Consider the following 26,567-nt stretch of genomic DNA (forward strand, 5'->3'; position numbering starts at 1 on the left):
ATCAATAATTACTATTTATAAACATATTGTCAGAGCCATGAACTAATTGTTCACAATTTATTTTCAATAATTAAATTCCTCATGCTCAATTCTCAAAGTATGTAATTGTGGCACAATACAATACTTGTCACACGTGTATAAGAGCATGATTTGATACATTCAGTGTCAACAAATAGGCCTTACAATATCTCACAGTGCATAACAACATATTACAATATAATAAATATACAGATGGTTACCGGGATCAAAACGTGACATAAAAAGCCCCACAAATAATAGCAAATACTTCAAAGAGATAAAGCGATCACAAAGAACGCAATACCACAATCCGTTTCACAGAGGCTGAATGAGAAAGTGACGGGGACGGATCAAGTTTCCAGGTTGGTTGGTGGTCTGTCTTGTCTGTCACTGTAGAGCCTTCGCTATCCCTGTGGCCAGGTGCTCAGCTGTAGGTCTGTCTGCTGAGCAGCTGACCGATAGCCCCTCTGCTGTCATGGCGTCTGCTGTGGTGGGTCCTATGGCTGCAAACTGGAAGACAAAACAACACAACAACATTAAGTTCAATTGTATTGGCAGTATAGCATCACAAGCTCAAAGAAGATATCCATAGTCACTTAAAGTTACATTGAAAAAAACTAGAAAACTTTTACCTTTATCTGGTTAAGTTGTTCACCTGACAGTCTTCTCACAGTTTCCAGGCAGAACTTGACTCCCGATGGGCTGAAGAAAGCAATGCTGGCTGGAACACCCTGTATGTGGACAGAGCCCATCCATGATGATTAGTCCCGTGTAGCTCGGTTGGTAGAGCATGGCGCTTGCAACGCCAGGGTTGTGGGCTCGTTTCCCACGGGGGGCCAGAATGAAAAAAAAAAATGAAAGAAATATATGTATGCACTCACTAACTGTAAGTCGCTCTGGATAAGAGCGTCTGCTAAATGACTAAAAATGTATTAGTGTATAACTGTTTCTGAGTGATAACAATATCACAACGTATATGGGATAGTGTTTTGAGGGAAAGTCCTGCTGTTGATGCTTCCTGTACCTGCTCTGTAAAATGGTTCTTCAGGTTCTTCTCCAGGTCTGGATGTTGAGCTGTCTGATATACCATTAGTGTCTCCAGAGGCACTCCTAAAAAAAATACATGAAATAAATGTCACCTATGGACGGTATGGTATTAGGTGCTACCTTGTAAATAGTACAGCATTCATGGGTATAAAAAATATGAGTTATAATGAATTGAAGTAAGTTGTAATAGAGGAAACTTACCATTTTCCCTCAAAGCAGTAGGCAAAACTTCTCTTTTAATGGAACCACAGGGGAAGAGAAGTGGTAATATATTGGTGTCCTCTCCTATATCAAACCAGAATGTAGGCCTAGTTAGCTAGCTCAATATAATACAAAAATAAACGCAACATGCAACAATTTCAAAGATTTTACAGAGTTACAGTTCATATAAGGAAATCAGTCAATTGAAATAAATTCATCAGGCCCTAAAATATGGATTTCACATGACTGGGAATACACATATGCATCTGTTGGTCACAGATACCTTTAAAAGTAGGGCGTTAATCAGAAAACAGTCAGTATCTGGTGTGTCCACCATTTGCCTCATGCAGCGCGACACATCTCCTTCACATAGAGTTGATCAGGCTGTTGATTGTGACCTGAGGAATGTTGTCCCACTCCTGTTCAATGTCTGTGCGAAGTTGCTGGATATTGGCGGGAACTGGAACACGCTGTCGTACACGTCGATCCAGAGCATCCCAAACATGCTCAATGGGTGACATGTCTGGTAAATATGCAGGCCATGGAAGAACTGGGACATTTTCAGCTTCCAGGAATTGTGTACAGATCCTTGCGACATGGGGCCATGCATTATCATGCTGAAACATGAGGTGATGGAGGAGGATGAATGGCACGACAATGGGCCTCAGGATCTCGTTACGGTATCTCTGTGCATTCAAATTGCCATCCATAAAATGCATTTGTGTTCGTTGTCCATAGCTTATGCCTGCCCATACCATAACCCCACAGCCACCAAGGGGAAGTCTGTTCACAACATTGACATCAGCAAACTGCTCACTCACACGACACCATACACGCTGTCTGCCATCTGCCCGGTACAGTTGAAACCGGGATTCATCCATGAAGAGCACACTTCTCCAGCGTGCCAGTGGCCATCGAAGGTGAGCATTTGCCCACTGAAGTCGGTCACAACGCCGAACTGCAGTCAGGTCAAGACCCTGGTAAGGACGACGAGCATGCAGATGAGCTTGTGAGGCCGGTTGGACGTACTGCCAAATTCTCTAAAATGACGCTAGAGGCGGCTTATGGTAGAGAAATGAACATTAAATTATCTGGCAACAGCTCTGATGGACATTCCTGCAGTCAGCATGCCAATTGCACGCTCCCTCAAAACTTGAGACATATTTGGCATTGTGCTGTGTGACAAAACTGGGTTATCTTGGCAAAGAGAGCTTGCTCACTAACAGGGCTGCAAAAAGATTTGAGAGAAATAAGCTTTTTGTGCATATGGAACGTTTCTGATCTTTTGTTTCAGCTCATGAAACATGGGACCAACACTTTACATGTTGCATTTATATTTATGTTCAAGTAGTTTTTAGAATGCATTTGAAAGGTAAATGGTGTCATACGTTCAATGATAAGGCTTGAGAGAACATCTGCAGTCCCAGTGTCCTCTCCCAGAGGGACCAACCTAGGTTTTCCACTATTGAAGAAAACAGACAACTGGGTTTTTACTGAAATATAATACCAAACAGAAACATACTTTTTATCTAATGACATTAATACATGTAGTAGTTATGATATTAACACATGTAGTAGTTTATGATATTAAACAGTAGTAGTTTATGTTAACACATGTAGGTGATATTTACATGTATAGTTATGATATAACACATAGTTTATGATATTAACTGTAGTAGTTTATATTAACACAGAGTAGTTATATATTAACTGGACATTTTTTAATATTAATTCTGTCATTATGCTACACATGAATGAACACCCTAAACATTCTTACAAACTGTTTTGGTGCAGGTAACAGTTCAAAGGCTCAAGCGTTAAAACAGAACAACCTGTTATTCCTTCCCAATAATCAGAGTAAAGGGAACAGGGCAGATTGCAAGAGAGTGTCGCACCCTGCCACCTGCCCTCTATAAAGACAGGCAGCAAGATGTCAGTAAACTATCACTGTGGAAAAAGTCATTTCCAGCTGAATGCAGGCTGGTGGCACATAGTTGACACCTTCCTGTGACATCCAGGTGCCTGCCACACATACTATCTCTAGTACCATCTCATTGGCGGCACACTCTGTGGTAGTCACAGTTTTTTATTTTTATTACACTCAGTTGCCCAGTTTATTCGGTTCACCACCCTGTTCCACACGAAAATGGTTCGCTCCCTACAGACAGTGAGTCACGTGGCCGTAGCTTGCTATATAAAGCAGGCCGACAGGCATCGAGGCATTCAGTTGCGGTTCCCTTGAGGCGTTAGAATCGGCAAAACAAGTCGCTAGCGACATTAGCGTGGTATGATACGTCGGTGCCCGCGCGCCTGTTGATCGAAGCGGCCGGCCTCCTGGGCTTTTCCGCACGACAGTGCCTCGGGTTTACCGACAATGGTGCAACAAACAAAAAACATCCAGTCAGCAGCAGTCCTGTGGTGCGAAAGAAAACAACTTGTTGATGAGAGGTGGGAATAGAAGGTCAAGAATGGTGCAAGTTATCGCGTGGGCCTCAAACAGGCAAATAACGGCGCAGTTCAACAGTGGTGTGCAGAGCGGCGTCTGGGAACGCGCAACTCGTCGGTCCCGGTCACAGATGAGCATTGCAGCAGGACTAGGACTGTTACGCACTGACCGTTTGTGCCACACTGGCAGTCATGGTCTCGCAGTAAAATTCCACGCGACTGTTCCTCCACGAGTTTCCATCTCTTCCTCTCTCTCCTTTACTCCTTTCTGGAGTCGCGCAGATGGGCTGTCCAACAGTTTGGTGAAATACTGATGTTTTGTTGTGAAAACATGTTACTATCGATTTTCCCCGCAGATTTCACTTGGGTTTCAAAAATGAACAATGGGTAGCTGCAGGAACAGGGTTGGAGAGCCTATGGCATACAGAGTTTGGGCGGAATATCACCTGGTCGGGGCAGTGAGAGTGTGCTCCTCAAACAGTGGTCGATGTGTGGAGTCAAATAAGTGTTCTTATATGTATTTCCCAGCTGCTCGTATTAAGCTGCTCCACTATAAAACCACAGTAACCTACAGAACGGACCGGTGGGAAAGCGCGCCGCCTCCATTCGCTATTCCAGTCAACACAGATTACATGTATTTTTTTCTCCTGCCCCTGTTCCTGTCCATTTGATAAATGGGCCATTCTAAATCTAAAACAATTTTGACATATTAGTAAAGACAAGATTCAATTGAGAATAGTCTGATGACTTGATGAGAGAACAGCTGTGCAGTCTGAGGCAAGGAACAGAGCAAGCTTTATTTTTTTGCTGCTTTCTCAAATCATCAATATCCTCTAGTCGCATCATGCAGCCCAGATATCACCATGCAGCCCAGATATCACCATGCAGCCCATATATCACCATGCAGCCCATATATCACCATGCAGCCCATATATACACCATACAGCCCATATATCACCCACATACAGCCCAGATATCACCATGCAGCCCATATATCGAAGCCCAGATATCACCCATGCCCAGCCCAATATCGCCATGCCAGATATCCACCATGCAGCCCAGATATCACGCAGCCCATATATCACCATACAGCCCGTCTGTTCATCATGCAGCCCAGATATCACCATGCAGCCCAGATATCACCATGCAGCCCATATATCACCATGCAGCCCATATATCACCATGCAGCCCATATATCACCATGCAGCCCATATATCACCATGCAGCCCATATATCACCATGCAGCCCAGATATCACCATGCAGCCCATATATCACCATGCAGCCCAGATATCTTTAGATTTCTAAGACATTTTAAATCCTTTCTATTTTATTCAGCTAAGTTCAATTATATTCTTCTTATTATAAAATCATATAATATAGTGGCACGGGACTTATAGGCATATCTTGTCAGCTAAATGAACAAGCCTACAGCCTATGGCATGGAGCACAGCCAGATAACTAACATACAGTTGGCCAACTCTTCTGAAATACATTTTCTTCATATCATAAATGTTTCTTTAGAACTGACAAATATAAATAATGGATTTATTGTGATGGTGTATATTAAATGGATTTATTAGACTTTTCTTTTTATGTAGATGTTCCAAAGGTCGTCCATCAGTGGCTTGTATGCATGGAGACCTGGAGATGCTAAATGTGTTTATGTTAATTAACAGTCAATTACCGTGAGAACCGGCAGACTTTTGCATGACAATAACTGTCCACTCCACAGCCCAAATGACCCAAGCCTGTAGCCGACCACAGCCCTATAGATGACCACAGCCCCTACAGATGACCACAGCCCTACAGGCGGCCCACAGCCCACCACAGGCGGCCACAGACCCTACAGATAGCCCACAGCCCTACAAGACGACCCCAGCCTACAGATGACCACAGCCCTACCTAGGCCGTGCCCCACCCTACAGATGACCCAAAGCCCTATAGATGACCACGGCCCTACAGGCTCAGCCACAGCCCTACAGACAACCACAGCCCTACAGATCACCACAGCCCCTACAGATGACCACAGCCCTATAGATGACCACAGCCCTATAGATGACCACAGCCCTATAGATGACCACAGCCCTATAGATGACCACAGCCCTACAGATGACCACAGCCCTATAGATGACCACAGCCCTATAGATGACCACAGCCCTACAGATGACCACAGCCCTACAGATGACCACAGCCCTACAGACGACCACAGCCCTACAGATGACCACAGCCCTATAGATGACCACAGCCCTACAGATGACCACAGCCCTACAGATGACCACAGCCCTATAGATGACCACAGCCCTACAGATGACCACAGCTCTACAGATGACCACAGCCCTACAGATGACCACAGCCCTACAGATGACCACAGCCCTACAGATGACCACAGCCCTACAGATGACCACAGCTCTACAGACGACCACAGCCCTATAGATGACCACAGCCCTACAGACGACCACACCTGGTTCCACTCCTATCAGCTAAAAACTAGAAGAAGCGGCTCCAGTGGGCACGCCATTACCAACACTGGACAATGGAGGAGGGGGGAAAACATCACCTGGTCCGATGAATCCCAGTTCCTGTTGCGTCATGCTGATGGCAGAGTCAGGATTTGGCGTAAGCAGCATGAGTCCATGGACCCATCCTGCCTGGTGTCAACGGTACAGGCTGGTGGGGGGTGGTGTAATGGTGTGGAGAACGTTTTCCTGGCACACGTTAGGTCCCTTCATACCAAATGAGCAATGTTTCCATGCCCCGAAGAATTCCGGCTGTTCTGGAGGCAAAGGGGTTGTCCGACCCGGTACTAGATGGGTGTACCTAATAAATTGGCCACTGAGTGTACAGTATATATCCCTATTATTATTATTATTATTATTATATATAACTAGGCCTCTAAGTGACCTATGACAAGATCCTCTGAGCGAAACAAAGAAGAGACACCCCTTTAGAGACATGAAGGAAGAACTCCATACTGAATGATAAGTGGAACGCCAGCAAGTTTACACATGTGGTGATCAATTCCTCACCTGCCGCTGCAGTAGCCTTCCCAACAACATAGATGGACTTGGCATTCCATTTGTCTTTCATGTCACGGTTCCACTCTATAATGGGGAAAAAAGTACACAGAAATTAAAAAAACGAGTAGCTTACATACACTAACGTGCGTTGACTTTGTCCGTCTCAAAACGCGCGAGGCTAGGCACAAGAGGCCGATCCTTTCCCCAACAACGACAATTTGTCGACAGGCAGCTATTTACAGTACATCGTTTACACTTCGTATGAGATCTAGTCACCTTCCCTTCTTTCATCATCTTCCAGACACATCCTGACTGCCTCCACCGCCCTCGGACTGGTAAAAACCATCCCACCATGTTGTTCTGGCTGAAACAGCTGTAACAGTACAGACGAAGCTGTGTAAGAACTAGTAAACATAACCAAACAGTACAACTTGAAGCTGTATAAGAACTAGTAAACATAACCAAACAGTACAACTCGAAGCTGTGTAAGAACTAGTAAACATAACCAAACAGTACAACTTGAAGCTGTGTAAGAACTAGTAAACATAACCAAACAGTACAACTTTCAGTAACACTTTACTTGACACCCAGTGTCATAACACATTATGACGCCATCATAACCATGTCATAATACGGTCATAACACTGTCATGACCCATATATATATATATATATATATATATATATATATATATATATATATATATATATATATATATATATATATACACCTGTTGTTAAATATATTGCAATATTTTATGGCTGGTTTTGACACCTACATAAGAGAGTGTCAAACCCACATTTATTCCAATGTGTTTTTCGCTGCCAAGACGTTTCCTTTCATTTGAAAGTTTGTTTCTTTGTTGTGATGAATTCTTTACAGTCATGTATTTTTTCATCATATTTTAAATAACTTGCAGAAAATACACTTTATGACACTGTCAAGAAGCATTATGACCATCCAGGCTCTGTCGTAGCCGGCCGCGACCGGGAGACCCATGGGGCGGCGCACAATTGGCCCAGCGTCGTCCAGGGTAGGGGAGGGAATGGCCGGCAGGGATGTAGCGCAGTTGGTAGAGCATGGCGTTTGCAACACCAGGGTTGTGGGTTCGATTCCCACGGGGGGCCAGTATAAAAAACAAAAAAAATCCTGCTCCTGAAATCTGCTCCTGCATTCATCCCAGTCATCAGCAATAGAGCATTGGGGTAGGTGCATGTCTGACATCAATGTGTGCAATTATAAAGACAATTTGCCAGAACATAAACATACTGTTGACCAGTAGGCTATGGTGTAACGGAATGTTTTGCCTTGTGTGGTAGGTTCTGTGGGTGTCATAACCAGCCATAAAGTAACGCAATAGGTCTAAATATATGTGTCATGACAGTGTTATGACCATACTATGACAGGTTATGACAAGTTATGTCAGCTGGTCATGGTTATGACCGTGTCATAACGTGTTATGACGCTTGGTGTCAAGTAAAGTGTTACCCAACTTCCATCTTAATTAATACTTTGATACATTTAAATGGTATTCACCTTGTCTGACAATGTGTTCAAGGATACAAATGTAAATGACAGCACAGGAATTAAGGTTGCTTTGTGTCCATGTGATGCCAGCGCCTGTAAATACAAAGTTGAGAGCTCTGTAAATCAATCAATTGATTTCACTGTGACACAGTCACCCATTATACAATTAGGTCATAATGCCCTCGAAGCCGGTGTTTGGAGGATATTTCCAGAGTGGTCCTCTGTAGCTCAATTGGTAGAGCATGGCGCTTGTAACGCCAGGGTAGTGGGTTCGATCCCCGGGACCACCCATACGTAAAAATTTATGCACACATGACTGTAAGTCGCTTTGGATAAAAGCGTCTGCTAAATGGCATATTATTATATATTGGCACGGGTGTTGTTATTGGCAAACTGTGCCAATATAACCTCCAAACACCGGCTTCGAGGGCATTATCACTTTTATACAACGGGTTACCAACATATTCAAATAATGATTCACATATTTTCATTAAAAACATTATTTTTATGAATTTATTCATACTATTTCATCCTTCCACAAGATATAGTCCCGACACAAATCTAGGGTCTCTACCCAAGCCGGCTGGTCGTTCGTTCTATCGGTTCGGTTTGCCAGAGCAGCGACCCAGTCGTTCAGTCTTTTTGTTCTGTATTTATGGACGTGACCCAGTCGCTCGTTCTAAATGTTCCATTGCCATACTGGCTGGCAACGTTCTTATCCCTTGCTTGCTAGCTAGCCGACTATGGCTAACTTACAGTCAAGTCAAAAAGTGCAGCCAGAATAACAGCAAAGTAGCTGCATTTGCATTTGTTTAAGCTGTTTTCTAGTGACATTTATTTGGATACGTCTATAATAAATGAGCTAATGATGCGCGATTTCGCCTGGCATAGAAAATGTGCTCTCTCGTCAGGACACAGTTGTTCAGAGGAGCTAGCCAACAACACAGCTAACACAATCACTTCAAACTGAAGCTTGAAAGACTGCAAACTAGCTGCATTTCGTTTGGTTTTACCTGTTTGTACAGTATATATCCATAAAAATGATGCCAGCTGATTCTGTCTCGTCCCGACACCCAACAAGTTCATTAATGTGGGACAGCTGGAGATTGAATTTGAATATTGAAACAATGTTGCAAATGTCGGAGCGACAGACAGCAAGGTTTATTCAAATCTCCGCTGTTGAAAACTAAATGTTAATCTAAAAGAAATGTGAGATAATGTCTAGATGCTTTTTATAGTGGAGATCAATTTTATATATTGCCTGGCTGGGCTGATGAGACAGTGGATTGCGCAGTCAGATGGAACAGAGTAAATAGGGCATTTTAACGTCATAGATTTAGCCGGTGGTAACTTGTGGAATAGACACCGGCTGGAATGCGGTTTTAACCAATCAGCATTCGGGATTAGAACCACCCGTTATATAATGGATTATAATAGGTGTAGAGTATAATAGAATAGAATTGAATAGAACAGAACAGAATGCACGTGCAAGCTGCAAATATCAATACAAAAGATGTTCCTCTACTGTACCTTGATGTAAGGATCTGGTCCAGAACCTCCCTCTCTTGGTTCTTTCAGAAGCAGCACATGCATTTTGACAGATGACTCAGAGCCCTGTGGAATAAGACAAGAAGGGATACAACTTAATGTTACTGTCAGCAAAGCGGTCAATGATGAAATCTGTAAATGTAAAGGCAAAAAAATCCACTCAATGCAGATTTACTCTATTTAGCAAGAGTATAAACTGAACGACTGACCCTGTGCAGTAGCTTCAGAACAGAAGGTTGAGGAGGGGGGGTGTAACCATAGCTGGGCGTACAGCGCATGTCATATGTTGCCTACTGATAACAATGCTGTTGAGCCATGAATCAACCGTTTTCATTGCCGGACCGTTTATCAATTAGAGGCACGCGGTGTTATTCAGTCAGCTGTAGAGCTCAGGTCTCTCATGCACTATAGTACTGTACGTTTTATGTACTTGCAATGCTGTTACGTTATGCAATGCAATTCAAATATGGAGCTGTCACTTCTTGTGAGCCAAGGCGACGCAACCACAAAACAATAACAACTGCACACACAACACTTATCATGCTTAACTATTGAGCTAACTAGTTTACGTTTTCAAGTCAACTGAAAATTATCAGAAATCGTAAAAATAGGATGTACACAAATACTGTACCTCGAGCTCTTCCTCCAGCTGGCTTCATGGCTACTACTAAAACGAGGAAATAGGGGGCAACAAAATAGTCATGTTTTGTTAGGATAATACTTGAGCCATAACAATGATTTGTATCACTACAGTTAAAATTAGAGAAAGTAATCGTTTGTTTTTTCTCCTAAAATAGTTCACTAAACAATATTCTAACATATTTCAAATATAATTCATTTACGAGCTATATACCTTTCCATCAAAATGGTTTATTCCATATTGCTGTCAGCGTGAGAAACAGGACTCCATTGTGGTTCTCCACACATGCGTTCCAAGCATAGCGAAGCATGCAGCAATTGATCCAATATGGCCTCTACAGCGTCTCAGTTTCGCGGTACTCCAACTCTACTTAATCCCTTGCCCCGCCCCCGTTCTTTCCCGTAAGCCGTAAGCGTGGTCTCTGTTTTGGCAGCATGGCTTCTTCAGCGAAAAGACGAGCAGTTGGAATGGGAGAAAATCCAGCTGATAGTGAGGATAACAGCTCGGATGAGGGATTGGAAGACGATTGTGATTCAGGAGAGAAGGACAGCGGATCAGAAGAGGAGATCAATGAAGTACGATATGTCTCTAGCGAACTGGCTACATTCCTGGCCTAGCAGGCTAGCTAGCACTGGCTAACGTTAGAGGGGTTAGCTAGATAGATTTTTAGCAAACAACTGTTGTTCATTTCAAGTTAGCTAACAATGTTAACTATGTTAGGGACATGCTAAACATAGCCAGTCGATAACTTCAGAGTTTTAACTAGCGAAACAGTGAAATGCATGGACATGTACACACACTTAAAAGCATAAGAGTAGTTTAGATAAACAATCGATACCTGTATCGATACTGAACCTGGCAGCCACCGTTAGCGCACTCGCTCCGAGTCCCCCTCCAGTCCAAAACATTGTCTCGGGAGTCGGGACTTGTATTAAAAACCTTTGTTTGTTTCCAGGAGGTCATTGTGGACTTTGAGGCACATACTATTACTCACAATGACTACAATGGTGTCAAGAAACTCCTGCAACAGCTGTTTCTGAAGGCCAATGTAAATACATCCGAGTTGACCGATCTCCTCATCCAGCAGAATCATATTGGAAGCGTCATCAGGGTAAGAAAAACGAGACGTGTTGCGCCATTCACACCAGACCAGACCATCACTAAATATGCATGCATCATACAATTCAACGCATTAATATTAAACACCTGAAATAGGATTACACACATAAGCTCTCTTCCAACCCCACATCCAATGGAGAACAATTTATATGAATTCAGTAGCGTAATGTATGTCTTTGCATGTTTTGTTATCAGCAAGCAGAGGTGCCAGAGGACAGTGATGATGAGGGGGATCCGGCTGATGAGGTGTTTGGTTTCATCAGCATGCTCAACCTCACTGAGAGAAAGGTAGGTACAGTCAGATATTAAACCTTTATCTATGAAATCACTAAACTTGACTTTTACTCAACTAATGAGATGTTGAGACCAAAGACATGTCGTTCACTCTTCTCTCTCTGTCTGAATCTGTTATTTGAAGGTCGACCTTGAGGAATGATCTGTTTTCCATAGACTTCAATGTAGTAGCCTATTTCCTCTTCCTGTCTACTGCACTAGCCTGCATTTTGAACAATCATGGCAGTCTCGTGAATAAGGTCTATGGTGCAGGGATGTAGCTCAGTTGGTTGAGCATGGCGTTTGCAACGCCAGGGTTGTGGGTTCGATTCCCACGGGGGGCCAGTAAAAAAATAAAATAATATATATATATATATATATATATATATCTATCTGTAAGTCGCTCTGGATAAGAGCGTCTGCTAAATGACTTAAATGTAAAAAAAATTGTGCTATGTTAATATCTGTGTTATGATTCGTCCACAGGGTGTCCAGTGTGTGGAGGAGGTGAAGGATCTGATCCTGGGCCAATGTGAGAAGAGTTGTCCCCATAGTGTGGCAGACGATCTGGAGAAGGTCCTCAACGACACCAGTAAGCCTGTAGGACTGCTGCTCAGCGAGAGGTTCATCAACGTGCCCCCACAGATCGCCCTGCCCCTCCACAAGCAGCTACAGTGAGTCTCTGTCTAACCCTAACCCCCACAGATCACCCTGCCCCTCCACACAGCTACAGTGAGTCTCTGTCTAACCCTAACCCCCACAGATCACCCTGCCCCTCCACAAGCAGCTACAGTGAGTCTCTGTCTAACCCTAACCCCCACAGATCACCCTGCCCCTCCACAAGCAGCTACAGTGAGTCTCTGTCTAACCCTAACCCCCACAGATCACCCTGCCCCTCCACACAGCTACAGTGAGTCTCTGTCTAACCCTAACCCCCCACAGATCACCCTGCCCCTCCACACAGCTACAGTGAGTCTCTGTCTAACCCTAACCCCCACAGATCACCCTGCCCCTCCACAAGCAGCTACAGTGAGTCTCTGTCTAACCCTAACCCCCACAGATCACCCTGCCCCTCCACACAGCTACAGTGAGTCTCTGTCTAACCCTAACCCCCACAGATCACCCTGCCCCTCCACACAGCTACAGTGAGTCTCTGTCTAACCCTAACCCCTACAGATCACCCTGCCCCTCCACACAGCTACAGTGAGTCTCTGTCTAACCCTAACCCCCACAGATCACCCTGCCCCTCCACACAGCTACAGTATTTTTTATTTTTATTTTTTGTCATTTAGCAGACGCTCTTATCCAGAGCGACTTACAGGAGCAATTAGGGTTCCTTGCTAAGCGCCTTGCTCACATCGACAGATTTTTCACCTAGTCGGCCGTGGGGATTAGAACGGCAGTGACCTTTCGGTTACTGGCAAGCTAAGCTACAGTCGAGTCTCTGTCTAACCTAACCCCACAGATCACCCTGCCCCTCCACAAGACAGCTACAGTGAGTCTCTGTCTAACCCTAACCCCCACAGATCACCCTGCCCCTCCACACAGCTACAGTGAGTCTCTGTCTAACCCTAACCCCCACAGATCACCCTGCCCCTCCACACAGCTACAGTGAGTCTCTGTCTAACCCTAACCCCCACAGATCGCCCTGCCCCTCCACAAGCAGCTACAGTGAGTCTCTGTCTAACCCTAATCCCCACAGATCACCCTGCCCCTCCACAAGCAGCTACAGTGAGTCTCTGTCTAACCCTAACCCCCACAGATCACCCTGCCCCTCCACACAGCTACAGTGAGTCTCTGTCTAACCCTAACCCCCACAGATCACCCCTGCCCCTCCACAGCAGCTACAGTGAGTCTCTGTCTAACCCTAACCCCCACAGATCACCCTGCCCCTCCACAAGCAGCTACAGTGAGTCTCTGTCTAACCCTAACCCCCACAGATCACCCTGCCCCTCCACAAACAGCTACAGTGAGTCTCTGTCTAACCCTAACCCCCACAGATCACCCTGCCCCTCCACAAGCAGCTACAGTGAGTCTCTGTCAAACCCTAACCCCCACAGATCACCCTGCCCCTCCACAAGCAGCTACAGTGAGTCTCTGTCTAACCCAACCGCACAGATCACCCTGCCCCTCCACAAGCAGTTACTGTCTCTGCACCCTACCCCCCACAGACACCGCTCTCCAGTGAGTCTCTGTCTAACCCTAACCCCCACAGATCACCCTGCCCCTCCACACAGCTACAGCTCTCAGATTACTGTACTGTTGCTCAGGGGATGTACCATTGTGTTCACTGTCACTCACCTGCTATGCATTATGGGTATGCCCATGTAGATGAACCCTTCTAATCATGGTGATTAATATGGACCTGCAATTATGTAACTGCTTGTCTCAGATATGGGTCACTTTGCACCAGATAAACATTGGGATTACAAACTCTGAAAATCATTGACATATTTTTTTTTTGTGCTAAAAGTAATTACATGTGTGTATTGTCTATGGAAAGAAAGACCAAGAGCTATGTGTCATTTCACACAGTACACTACTATGAAAAACATGAGCACATCATTGATTAAATGTTCCAGGGAGGAGATGGCAGAAGCCCAGAGCAGCAACAAGCCCAGTGGGAAGTGTCATTACATCCTGATGATCAGCAAGACGTATAAGGATCCCTCCAGGACCATCCCTGCCAGAGGAGCATTGCCTAAAGACCAGCTCATGTTCATCAACGCAGAGGAGGAGTTCTTCTATGAGGTACATGTTTCTAACTTTTAAAGTATAATAATATGATATGCCATTTAGCGGACGCTTTTATCCAAAGCACCCGGTGTCAAAGGAAGGCCAAGAAAATCAATGACCTGAGCCCCACGGCCTGTTCACCCTGCTACCATCTAGAAGGAGGAGACCGTAAAAGGTGCATCAAAGCTGGGTCGCAGAGACTGATAAACAGCGTCTATCTCCAGGCCATCAGACTGTTAAACAGACTGTAGTCCTGTGTAGCTCAGTTGGTAGAGCATGGCGCTTTGCAACGCCAGGGTTGTGAGTTCGTTTCCCACGGGGGGCCAGTATGAAAAATGTATGCACTCACTTAACTGTAAGTCGCTCTGGATAAGAGCGTCTGCTAAATGACTAAAATGTAAACAGTCACCACTAGGACCCTGCCGTGGGGGGGGGGTTTATTTAAGGTACTCTTTGAAGAGGTAGGGTTTCAGATGTTTTGGAAAGATGTGCAGGGACTCTGCTGTCCATTGGCACCCCAATGGTGGAAGCAGCTTCCCCCAAAAGCTAGGACAGCAGAGTCGCTGCACACAGAGAAGAGCTTGGACTGGGCTGAGCGAGAGCTGCCCTCCCATAGGGCCAAGAAACCAGAGGTGGCAGAACGGAGTGCTCGGGTTGGGGTGTAGGGTTTGAGCATAGCCTGAAGGTAGGGAGGGGCAGTTCCTCTTGCTGCTCCGTAGGTAAGCACCATGGTCTTGTAGTGGATGGGAGCTTCGACTGGAAGCCAGTGGAGTGTGCGGAGGAGGGGGGTGACATGGGAGAACTTGGGAAGGTTGAAAACCAGGGGGGGTTACAGCGTTCTGGATAAGTTGCAGGGGTTTGATGGCACAAGCGGGGAGCCCAGCTAACAGCGAGTTGCAGTAGTCCAGACGGGAGAGGACAAGCTCTTTTTTTTCCAAAAGATGGAACCTTCTCGTTTGCCATCTTCCACAGCGAGCACCACAAGACCTGGATAAGGGATATGTCAGGGTTAGGGTCAATTCAATTTCAATTCAGAAAGTAAAGCAAATTCCAAAGTTTCCCAATTGAAGACAATTGGCATTTCCACCCCCCGACCCTGGCCACTACTCATAACTTCCTCAAGTAATCCTAGTTTTTATGACTCAATCTACAGTTGAGTGAGTTAAATGGCTTAATTGTCCTTTCATTTCCTTAACCATTTCTCCATTTCCCCAATGTCCCCACTACAGCAAGCCACCATGAAGTTCCACTACTCGGTGCAGGACGAGACGGACTCTGTTCTGAGCGGGCGCTGGTCCTTCGACGACGTCCCCATGAAGCCACAGCGTACTGTGATGCTCATCCCAGCAGACAGGATGTCAGCCATCATGGACAAGCTCAAAGAATACCTCACCGTGTGACCAACCATACTACTACACATACAGAATAAACTCTGGTAAACCACAAGACTGATCATTTTTAAACACCTCTGGATTATTATGTAAAGTTCAATATAAACATCGAAAGGAAGGGGACCAATGGAATACTTTTTTTGATTAGCTGAGAATGTCAAGTCAATGCTATTATGTTGTAATGGTTCCCTTTAGCCCAGAGGTTTATCTAGCAGTTTTCAGATAAATGTACTTTTGACTAAAATAAATCACTTTAGACATGGGTCACAGTACAAAGCACTGTATTTGCAGATTCAGATAAACATAGTGATGTATGAACATTAACATCTCAGTACAAACTATTTCTACACAATATCAGGCAAGTGACAATTCCAAAACGAAATTGTGTATTTTTCTGTGAAGGAATATCCGATGTTCTGATGGACTAAGTTAAAACTGATTTGACTATCTGGATTCATTTATTGGTGCACTAACTTATTTACTGTAATGTAATATATCAAATTACAAAAGGCAGTTACCACTTGACGGAATTATGAAGAATACTGTACAGCAAGTCAGTCATTTGGCAGTTGATCTAACACAGGGGTTCTCCAACCTCTTCTCTGGACCCCCAACTGTTCCATGTATTTAACTATTCCACAGCTAACACACCTCATTCAACCTGTCATCTAATCATCAAGCCCTTCACGAGGTCAATCAGGTGAGATGGTTCAGAGCTACTACTACAACGTCTGGGGGTCCCCCGAGAAGGGGTTTGAAAACCACTGATCTAATCCGCTATGATTTGTATTTCAGAAAGGGTTAGTGCAGTGCTAAAAGGTCTCCACCAGAGGTCACTGTAGCACACATCTGTCATAAGACTGAGCCAGTGTACTGCAGTCCTTATCCACTTTACTGTTGATTGTCTGGGTCCGTTTCTTGTCTTCACTATGTCCAGATCCGTCCCCGTCTAGGATGTGCTGTAGTATGTCTTTACTCTCACTAGGAGGCAGGTTGTAAAAGAAATACTGTGGGGCCGTCTGAATGAACCTACAGAGAGAATACAAAACTAATATTATAGAACACTTTTTTTTGTAAGGGCCCGATTCTGACTTTCCTATGCACTTCTCAGTAGTTGGTATTCAGACTTACATTATGAAGGTGCGTAATGAGGTTTGCGGGCGTGGTTCTCTTGCACGCACTGAATAAAATGTCATTCCAACAGCTGAAAACCCCTCCCACTTGCTGGCCAACAGATTCTCGTCGAGTTTTTATTCAATAGTGTTTTTCAGTACATTTATCTTAAACCATCCCTTTAAATACGATGTACCTTTTTAGTTAGCATTTTGTCGACAGACTCAATAGAATAGGTAGAGAGAACGGATTCAGAATATTTGGGATCAATGAAAGAAAGACGTCTAAATCTCAGTTTCAGCACCAAGTATTTATCAATCATAAAAATAAAAAATAAACACAGTTTGGAGAGCCTTTACACACGAAATAAAAAAAACTTGATTTAGACGTCTTTGATTCATTCTGAAAATAGCCACATTCAGTTCTTCAACCCACGGTGCAGTTGGAAGATTAGTGTCCATAGAGTTATAATAGGGAGAATAGTGTGCAATAGTAGGCTACTCCCTCGTCTGTTGCCTGCACTAACCATGGAACTGTGTGACGACACCGCCAAGTACTGCGCCATGCGTCGGGGTTCAAACGGTTTAATTAGCCTACATGTCTTTTTATATTAACTGTTACTAATGATCCTCAGCAACAACCACACGGCCATGACGACGTTTACACAGGAAGCAAATGAAGGTAAACGAGACAATGGAATGATAATTTAGACTATACCAACTGAAGGGAACTAACAGTAAACTGGCAGTTAATATGTGATGTTATTAGGCATACTGACGGTCCATACTGATAGTGGTTCATATTTAACATGATAGAAATAGGAAACAGACAAAGTCGGGGTCGCCTATAATTAAGACATTCGACAGTACCCATCCCCGCAAGTTAAAAGGCCTTTACAATTAAAATTCTGTAAAATGGCACAGCGTTTCATAAACTTAACTGTGGGAAAGTTGATACGCTTCAGTGTGCTGCGATATGACTGGTTTCATATGTCTCCAGCGATTATAAGGTCAAATATATATATATATATATATATATGTGTGTGTGTGTGATTTATATTTACAATCACCTTATCCAAACTGATTACTAATTTACCTAGCGGAAATCAATAGCTCTTATCAAGTTGTAAATTACAGTGCATGGAGAACGGTGTTATTTCTATCAGGGGGAAAACAGAGAGAGTGAAAGGTGGATAGAAAGGGAATTCCTCTCCATTTACCCTTTTTAACTCGGGTCGGAATCGGCCCTTACAGAATACACTGCACTTCTGTTATAGACTTGACTATTCCCACAACAGGCAGACTGACTCCTGTAATCTACTTAGCCATTTGTAGTGTCAAAACACCCACACCCAAAAGTCTTGTTGTGAAGTCTCTAATTTACTTTGGCGCCGATTTGTAATACAGGATTACCCATTTCAAATCAAAAACAAATCTGACTTTAGAGTCAAAAACATGTTTGTGTCTAGTTTTTATGTTGGCTACATGTTAGTGTCTGGTTTTTATGTTGGGAACATAACATTCATTATGAGCCCAGTGAACCAGACTAAATCAGGCAGCATTGATGGAATGGAGACTAGGGTTCTTTCCCTGTTCCCTGATTCCTTGTATCCTCTCCTCGCCCCCTTCTCAAAATGCATTGGATGAGAAGGTTAGAGGGGAGGGACCTCAGGACATTGGATGAGAAGGTTAGAGGGGAGGGACCTCAGGACATTGGATGAGAAGGTTAGAGGGGGAGGGACCTCGGGGTCATTGGATGAGAAGGTTAGAGGGGAGGGACCTCAGGACATTGGATGAGAAGGTTAGAGGGGGAGGGACCTCGGGGTCATTGGATGAGAAGGTTAGAGGGGAGGGACCTCAGGACATTGGATGAGAAGGTTAGAGGGGGAGGGACCTCGGCGTCATTGGATGAGAAGGTTAGAGGGGAGGGACCTCAGGACATTGGATGAGAAGGTTAGAGGGGAGGGACCTCAGGACATTGGATGAGAAGGTTAGAGGGGAGGGACCTCGGGACATTGGATGAGAAGGATAGAGGGGAGGGACCTCGGGGTCATTGGATGAGAAGGTTAGAGGGGAGGGACCTCGGGGTCATTGGATGAGAAGGTTAGAGGGGAGGGACCTCGGGGTCATTGGATGAGAAGGTTAGAGGGGGCGGGACCTCGGGGTCATTGGATGAGAAGGTTAGAGGGGAGGGACCTCGGGGTCATTGGATGAGAAGGTTAGAGGGGAGGGACCTCGGGGTCATTGGATGAGAAGGTTAGAGGGGGCGGGACCTCGGGGTCATTGGATGAGAAGGTTAGAAAGGAGGACATAAGTAATGGATATGAGGAATAAGGAAAGATGCATTGAGAAAGAGCCTTAGTAGGGTTTGGGCCATTGACTTACACTGCAGGGGAGATTTCAGAGACTGTCCGGATCCAGTTGTTTTCTGAGAGAGTATACTCGTGGAACAGCACCCACTCTGGCAAACCCAATTGATGTGCCTTGGACCCATAGCTGGAGGCGGGGTGGACCTGAGCCATGTGCCTGTGTGTCAACATGAAGTAGTTTCCTGAACCATCCACATCAAGGGCAATCTAAAAACAGGGATAAAGGAAGTTCATATTTGCCATTAAGCAAATGACTTTATTGAAAGTGACTTCCGTACAGGACAGTGAGTTCATTCAGATGTTTAATGTGTATGTGATCCTTTCGGGAGTTGAACCTTGGTGTTGCTAATGTAGCAGATGAGTATCTAGGTTCGAACCCCGGTATGAGTCGAATCAGGAGGAAACGGTACACGCTAAGCAAGCAGTGGGACGTCCTTTACACTAGCACCACGGTCTGCATTGTCCACCGACCTGCATGAAGAACCCTGCCAGCAGAGCTCTCTTGACGTTGAGTGTGTTGGTCTTGGTCCCGAAGGACGTCTCAGAGATTGGCAGCTCTATTCTCTTCAGGATGTCAGTCAGCTCTGACCTGATGGAGTCTGCCGTCTGAAGGGCACTGTGGTTTAGGTGGCAGTCCTGACACCACTTCTCTACACTGAAGTCTGAGGGAATAACATCACAACAGGAAGAAAGATTCAGATACAAGTGAGGAGAAGAGAATAGAATCAAATAGAATACAATTGAATCAAATAGAATACAATTGAATCAAATAGAATACAATTGAATCAAATAGAATACAATAGAATCAAATAGAATACAACTGACTCAAATAGAATACAATTCCGTTTATACATACATATATATGCATACAGTGCATTCGGAAAGTATTCAGACACCTTGACTTTACCACATTTTCTTACTTTACAGCCTTCTTCTAAAATTGATTAAATAGTTTTTTATCCCTCATCAATCTACACACAATACCCCATAATGACAAAGTAAAAACAGGTTTGTAGAATTTTTAGCAAATTTATGAAAAATAAAAAAACGGAAATATTACATTTACATAAGTATTCAGACCATTTACTCAGTACTTTGTTGAAACACATTTAGCAGCGATTACAGCCTCGAGTCTTCTTGGGTATGACGCTACAAGCTTGGCACACCTGTATTTGGGGAGTTTCTCCCATTCTTCTCTGCAGATCCTCTCAAGCTCTGTCAGGTTGGATGGGGAGCGTCGCTGCACAGCTATTTTCAGGTCTCTCCAGAGATGTTCGATTGGGTTCAAGTCAAGCTCTGGCTGGGCCACTCCAGGATTTGTCCCGAAGCCACTCCTGTGTTGTCTTGGCTGTGTGCTTAGGGTCGTTGTCCTGTTGGAAGGTGAACCTTCGCCCCAGTCTGAGGTACTGAGTGCTCTGGAGCAGGTTTTCATAAAGGATCTCTCTATACTTTGCTCCGTTCATTTTTCCCTTGATCCTGACTAGTCTCCCAGTCCCTGCAGTTGAAAAACATTCCCACAGCATGATGCTGCCACCACCATGCTTCACCGTAGGGATGGTGCCAGGTTTCCTCCAGACGTGACGCTTTGCATTCAGGCCAAAGAGTTCAATCTTGGTTTCATCAGACCAGAGAATCTTGTTTCTCATGGTCTGAGAGTCCTTTAGGTGCCTTTTGGCAAACTCCAAGCGGGCTGTCATGTGCCTTTTACTGAGGAGTGGCTTCCGTCTGGCCACTCTACCATCAAGGCCTGATTGGTGGAGTGCTGCAGAGATAGTTGTCCTTCTGGAAGGTTCTCCCATCACCACAGAGGAACTCTGGAGCTCTGTCAGAGTGACCATCGGGTTCTTGGTCACCTCCCTGACCAAGGATCTTCTCCCTCGATTGCTCAGTTTGGCTGGGCGGCCAGCTCTAGGAAGAGTCTTGGTGGTTCCAAACTTCTTCCATTTAAGAATGATGGAGGCCACTGTGTTTTTGGGGACCTTCAATGCTGCAGACATTTTTTGGTACCCTTCCCCAGATCTGTGCCCGACACAATCCTGTCTCAGAGCTCTACGGACAATTCCTTCGACCTCATGGCTTGGTTTTTGCTCTGACATGCACTGTCATCTGTGGGACCTTATATAGACAGGTGTGTGCCTTTCCAAATCGTGTCCAATCAATTGAATTTACCACAGGTGGACTCCAATCAAGTTGTAGAAACATCTCAAGAATGATCAATGGAAACAGGATGCAACCGAGCTCAATTTCAAGTCTCATAGCAAAGGGTCTGAATACTTATGTAAATAAGGTATTTCTGTTTTTAATTTTTTATACAAAATATTCTGAAAGCTTGTTTTCGCTTTGTCATTATGGGGTATTGTGTGTAGATTGATGAGGAATTTATTTGATTTGATCCATTTTAGAATAAGGCTTTAACGTAATAAAATGTGGAAAAAGTCAAGGGGTCTGAAAACCTTCCGAATGCACTGTATGTAAATGTGATATTTAAGTTTTTTATTTGTAATAAATTATCAAACATTTCTAAAAACCTGTTTTTGCTTTGTCATTATGGGGTATTATGTGTAGATTGAGGAGGGAAAAAAAAAACAATTTAATCAATTTTAGAATAAGGCTGTAACCTAACAAAATTTGGAAAAAGTCAAGGGGTCTGAATACTTTCCGAAGGCAAGTATTCACAATGTGACGCTTTTTTGAGCTCAGTGGATGTGACTGACTGTCTCTCTCCCTCTCTGGCTGTATTTTAAGTAACTAACTTACATGTCTCTCTCTGACTGTATTTGAAGTGATGTGACTGACTTACATGTCTCTCTCTGGCTGTACTTGAAGGCATTGTAGATGTTGATGAGGGTGAAGTGGTCTCCCTCAGGGTGCTGGAACTTTCTGTGACACTGTTGTGCCTCTTGGGCCCTGCCAACAGGTGGCTCCAGGAAGCAGCTTGGCGCTAACGCAGACAGACAGAATCAATAGGGTGGTTAGCATTGGCGCTAACGCAGACAGACAGAATCAATAGGGTGGTTAGCATTGGCGCTAACGCAGACAGACAGAATCAATAGGGTGGTTAGCATTGGCGCTAACGCAGACAGACAGAATCAATAGGGTGGTTAGCATTGACACTAACGCAGACAGAGAATCAATAGGGAGGATAGCACTGGCGCTAACGCAGATAGGGAATCAATGGCGAGGTTAGCATTGGCACTAACGCAGACAGAGAATCAATAAACGTTAGCATTGGCACTAACGCAGACAGACAAGAGAATCAATAGGGAGGTTAGCATTGGTGCTAAAACAGACATATCAACAGGGTTAGCGTTGTTTGACCAAGCTACTCTCCCCGTATAGTACCTTCTGGCTCATTGTCTGGGTGGGAGAAATAGCAGCCGTCTAGGCTACAACTGCAAATGCTCAGAGACTAGACTATGTCCATATGGCAGATCATACTCCCGAGTGGCGCAGTGGTCTAAGGCACTGCATCTCAGTGCTTGAGGTGTCACTACAGACCCCCTGGTTCGATTCATTTTACATTTACATTTTTAGTCATTTAGCAGACGCTCTTATCCAGAGCAACTTACAGTTAGTGAGTGCATACATTTAAAAATAAAATAAAAAAATTATTCATACTGGCCCCCCGTGGGAATCGAACCCACAACCCTGGCGTTGCAAACGCCATGCTCTACCAACTGAGCTGCATCCCTGCCAGCCATTCCCTCCCCTACCCTGGACGACGCTGGGCCAATTGTGCCCCGCCCCATGGGTCTCCCGGTCGCGGCCGGCTACGACAGAGCCTGGATTCGAACCAGGATCTCTAGTGGCACAGCTAGCACTGCTAGCATTGCATAGTGCCTTAGACCACAACCGGCCGTAATTGGGAGTCCCATAGGGCGGCGCACAATTGGCCCAGCGTCGTCCGGATTTGGCCGGTGTAGGCCGTCATTGTAAATAAGCATTTGTTCTTAACTGACTTGCTTGGTTAAATAAAGGTTAAAAAAAATACAAAATACTGTCTGGCAGATTATACATTCAAAGGTCAGAGATGCCGATGTAGTTGTTCATAATGGTTAAGACTGCTTATGATGCATATTATAATGTCTTATGTAGAGGTTATAAAGGCTTTATGGATGTAAACATAAGTGTGAGGGTTTCCTCCTTTACAAGACACTGGGGGTGTGTTGCACCAACATGGTTTAAATCAATCTTAGATTAGACCTAATCTAGACTTTCTAAATCTAGGTTTATAATTCATCAGAGATGTGTTGCACCACTTAATTTTAAGACTGAGTTAGTTAATCTAAGGTTAAATCACTAAACTATGATCAGTGACACGTGTCTTAATGGATTCCCCATAGCAATATGTTGTAATTCTATGGAAACAAATCAGCACTTGTTATTGCTAGCTAGCCAGCAAAGTGACTTTTCACTTCAGGCTAAAGATGAAATTAATTGCACTTTTCTGTCAAATGATTTAGCTGGCTAGTTGAGTTTTACAAACATGATAAGCCACAGTTTAGATTGAATCCCAAATCTACATTTAAATTAGTTTTTAAAACAATGGAGCAACAACATTACATTTGATCTTGGTTTGAATTCAAAATAAAATAAAAACATAGTGTAGAAGAAGGATTTGATTGAACTACGCTTAGTTTAAAAACTAGGTTTAAAGTTCGGTGCAACAACATTACTAGAAAAAACCTTGATTAAACCCATGTTAAGAGTTAATCAACGTTGGTGCGATCCACCCTGAATGAATAAATGGGCCAAAAAGGTTGTACGAGTGTAAGCTACATACCTGACAGCATAGCTGCGATGGTCACCACCTCGCTCACACAATCAAACTCACAGGACGCCAGCAGAGCCTTGGCCATCTGAGCGTCCAATGGCAACTCAGAGATAATGATCCCGATCTCTGATAGGTTCCCATCGTCGTCCAATGCCGCAAGGTAATCCAGTTCCTCTAGTGCCTGCATCAGACCCTCAGGATCTGGATGGGAAGTAGATCATCCTTTACATCATAGATAATACAGAGAGAAGATCTGGATGGGAAGTAGATCATACTTTACATCATAGATAATACAGAGAGAAGATCTGGATGGGAAGTAGATCATACTTTACATCATAGATAATACAGAGAGAAGATCTGGATGGGAAGTAGATCATACTTTACATCATAGATAATACAGAGAGAAGATCTGGATGGGAAGTAGATCATCCTTTACATCATAGATAATACAGAGAGAAGATCTGGATGGGAAGTAGATCATACTTTACATCATAGATAATACAGAGAGAAGATCTGGATGGGAAGTAGATCATCCTTTACATCATAGATAATACAGAGAGAAGATCTGGATGGGAAGTAGATCATACTTTACATCATAGATAATAAAGAGAGAAGATCTGGATGGGAAGTAGATCATCCTTTACATCATAGATAATAAAGAGAGAAGATCTGGATGGGAAGTAGATCATCCTTTACATCATAGATAATACAGAGAGAAGATCTGGATGGGAAGTAGATCATCCTTTACATCATAGATAATACAGAGAGAAGATCTGGATGGGAAGTAGATCATCCTTTACATCATAGATAATACAGAGAGAAGATCTGGATGGGAAGTAGATCATCCTTTACATCATAGATAATACAGAGAGAAGATCTGGATGGGAAGTAGATCATCCTTTACATCATAGATAATACAGAGAGAAGATCTGGATGGGAAGTAGATCATCCTTTACATCATAGATAATACAGAGAGAAGATCTGGATGGGAAGTAGATCATACTTTACATCATAGATAATACAGAGAGAAGATCTGGATGGGAAGTAGATCATCCTTTACATCATAGATAATACAGAGAGAAGATCTGGATGGGAAGTAGATCATACTTTACATCATAGATAATAAAGAGAGAAGATCTGGATGGGAAGTAGATCATCCTTTACATCATAGATAATAAAGAGAGAAGATCTGGATGGGAAGTAGATCATCCTTTACATCATAGATAATACAGAGAGAAGATCTGGATGGGAAGTAGATCATCCTTTACATCATAGATAATACAGAGAGAAGATCTGGATGGGAAGTAGATCATCCTTTACATCATAGATAATACAGAGAGAAGATCTGGATGGGAAGTAGATCATCCTTTACATCATAGATAATACAGAGAGAAGATCTGGATGGGAAGTAGATCATCCTTTACATCATAGATAATACAGAGAGAAGATCTGGATGGGAAGTAGATCATCCTTTACATCATAGATAATACAGAGAGAAGATCTGGATGGGAAGTAGATCATCCTTTACATCATAGATAATAAAAAAGAGAGAATAGAGATATTCGACTGAGAAAATACTGAGCAAAACACCTGTTTAACAAAATGACTTGAATGACTTGTCAGTTGATGCTTTGGATTATGATCATACGGTGTTTTCTCATGCTCAGCTCCTCAAGAGATAGTGGGTCTTACTGTAACCCGTCACTCCATGTTAATGTAGCTACAAAATAAAAATGCCACACGTCAAAAGACATAGAATACATAAGCAGTATGAAACCGTATTGCTGAAAAGAGCCTGGCTCCGATGGTTCATCCAGGAATGTAGCCCAGTGTGTTCCAGTGGAACTGTGGACAGGATTCTACTTCCTCCTCATTGTGGGGGTGCGGTCAAATGGCCTAACGAGACACGTTACTGGTGTAATCATTAACGAGCTGGCCTCTTTACCACCGTCGGGTGCGTCCCAAATGACACCTTATTCCCTTTGTAGTGCACTACTTTAGACCAGAGTAGTGCACTATATAGGGAATAGGGGTGCCATTTGGGATGCAGATGGCGACTTGTCCTCAGCTCTTCCCATGCAGGGACAGCCGGGTGGGTCGGGGCTCTCAGACAATGGTCCCTGGCAGCCCGCTGTCACCTCTACTAAAGCATGGCTGACTGGGTCTAAACAGGACAGAGCACGGCATACGGCATACAGCCCCCCCCATCTGGCCACACTCTACCCAGGCCCCCCAAAAACCCTCCTGTACCCTGTACCCCTCTACAGTTATAGCTAGGGTTGCAACATTCTGGTTAACCTTCCCCAAAATGCCCCCAGGTCTTCCAGAAAATCCTGGTTGGAGGATTCC

The 26,567-nt window shown here is 44.0% G+C and overlaps 1 protein-coding gene and 2 pseudogenes across 2 annotated transcripts; 1 reads left to right on the plus strand and 2 right to left on the minus strand.

The window, feature by feature from the left end:
- Positions 1-43: 43 nt before the first annotated feature.
- On the minus strand, positions 44-10,109 carry LOC123481002 (annotated as a pseudogene). The gene is made up of 10 exons (XR_006659909.1): positions 10,014-10,109; positions 9,787-9,870; positions 8,266-8,349; positions 7,006-7,102; positions 6,739-6,813; positions 2,655-2,728; positions 1,267-1,350; positions 1,043-1,128; positions 651-749; positions 44-528 (listed from the first exon to the last, which is right to left on the minus strand). The product of XR_006659909.1 is annotated as a uroporphyrinogen-III synthase-like (transcript).
- Positions 10,110-10,826: 717 nt separating this feature from the next.
- On the plus strand, positions 10,827-16,410 carry LOC121578871 (protein BCCIP homolog). The gene is made up of 6 exons (XM_041893197.2): positions 10,827-11,019; positions 11,400-11,555; positions 11,759-11,851; positions 12,323-12,510; positions 14,419-14,587; positions 15,802-16,410. The coding sequence occupies exons 1-6, from the start codon at positions 10,879-10,881 to the stop codon at positions 15,970-15,972; spliced, it is 918 nt and encodes a 305-aa protein (XP_041749131.1). The 5' UTR covers positions 10,827-10,878; the 3' UTR covers positions 15,973-16,410.
- Positions 16,411-26,567, minus strand: part of LOC123487926 — a 33,050-nt pseudogene continuing 22,893 nt past the window's right edge.

Source organism: Coregonus clupeaformis, unplaced genomic scaffold (genome assembly GCF_020615455.1).
Source record: "Coregonus clupeaformis isolate EN_2021a unplaced genomic scaffold, ASM2061545v1 scaf1901, whole genome shotgun sequence".
In the NCBI taxonomy this organism is placed as follows: Eukaryota; Metazoa; Chordata; class Actinopteri; order Salmoniformes; family Salmonidae; genus Coregonus; species Coregonus clupeaformis.

Excerpts from the sequence above, each read along its gene's own strand:
- LOC121578871 (XM_041893197.2), top strand. The coding sequence starts at position 10,879 with ATGGCTTCTTCAGCGAAAAGACGAGCAGTTGGAATGGGAGAAAATCCA. Across the intron at positions 11,556-11,758 it reads ATATTGGAAGCGTCATCAGG|CAAGCAGAGGTGCCAGAGGA; the intron begins GTAAGAAAAACG and ends TTTTGTTATCAG. Across the intron at positions 12,511-14,418 it reads CCCCTCCACAAGCAGCTACA|GGAGGAGATGGCAGAAGCCC; the intron begins GTGAGTCTCTGT and ends TAAATGTTCCAG.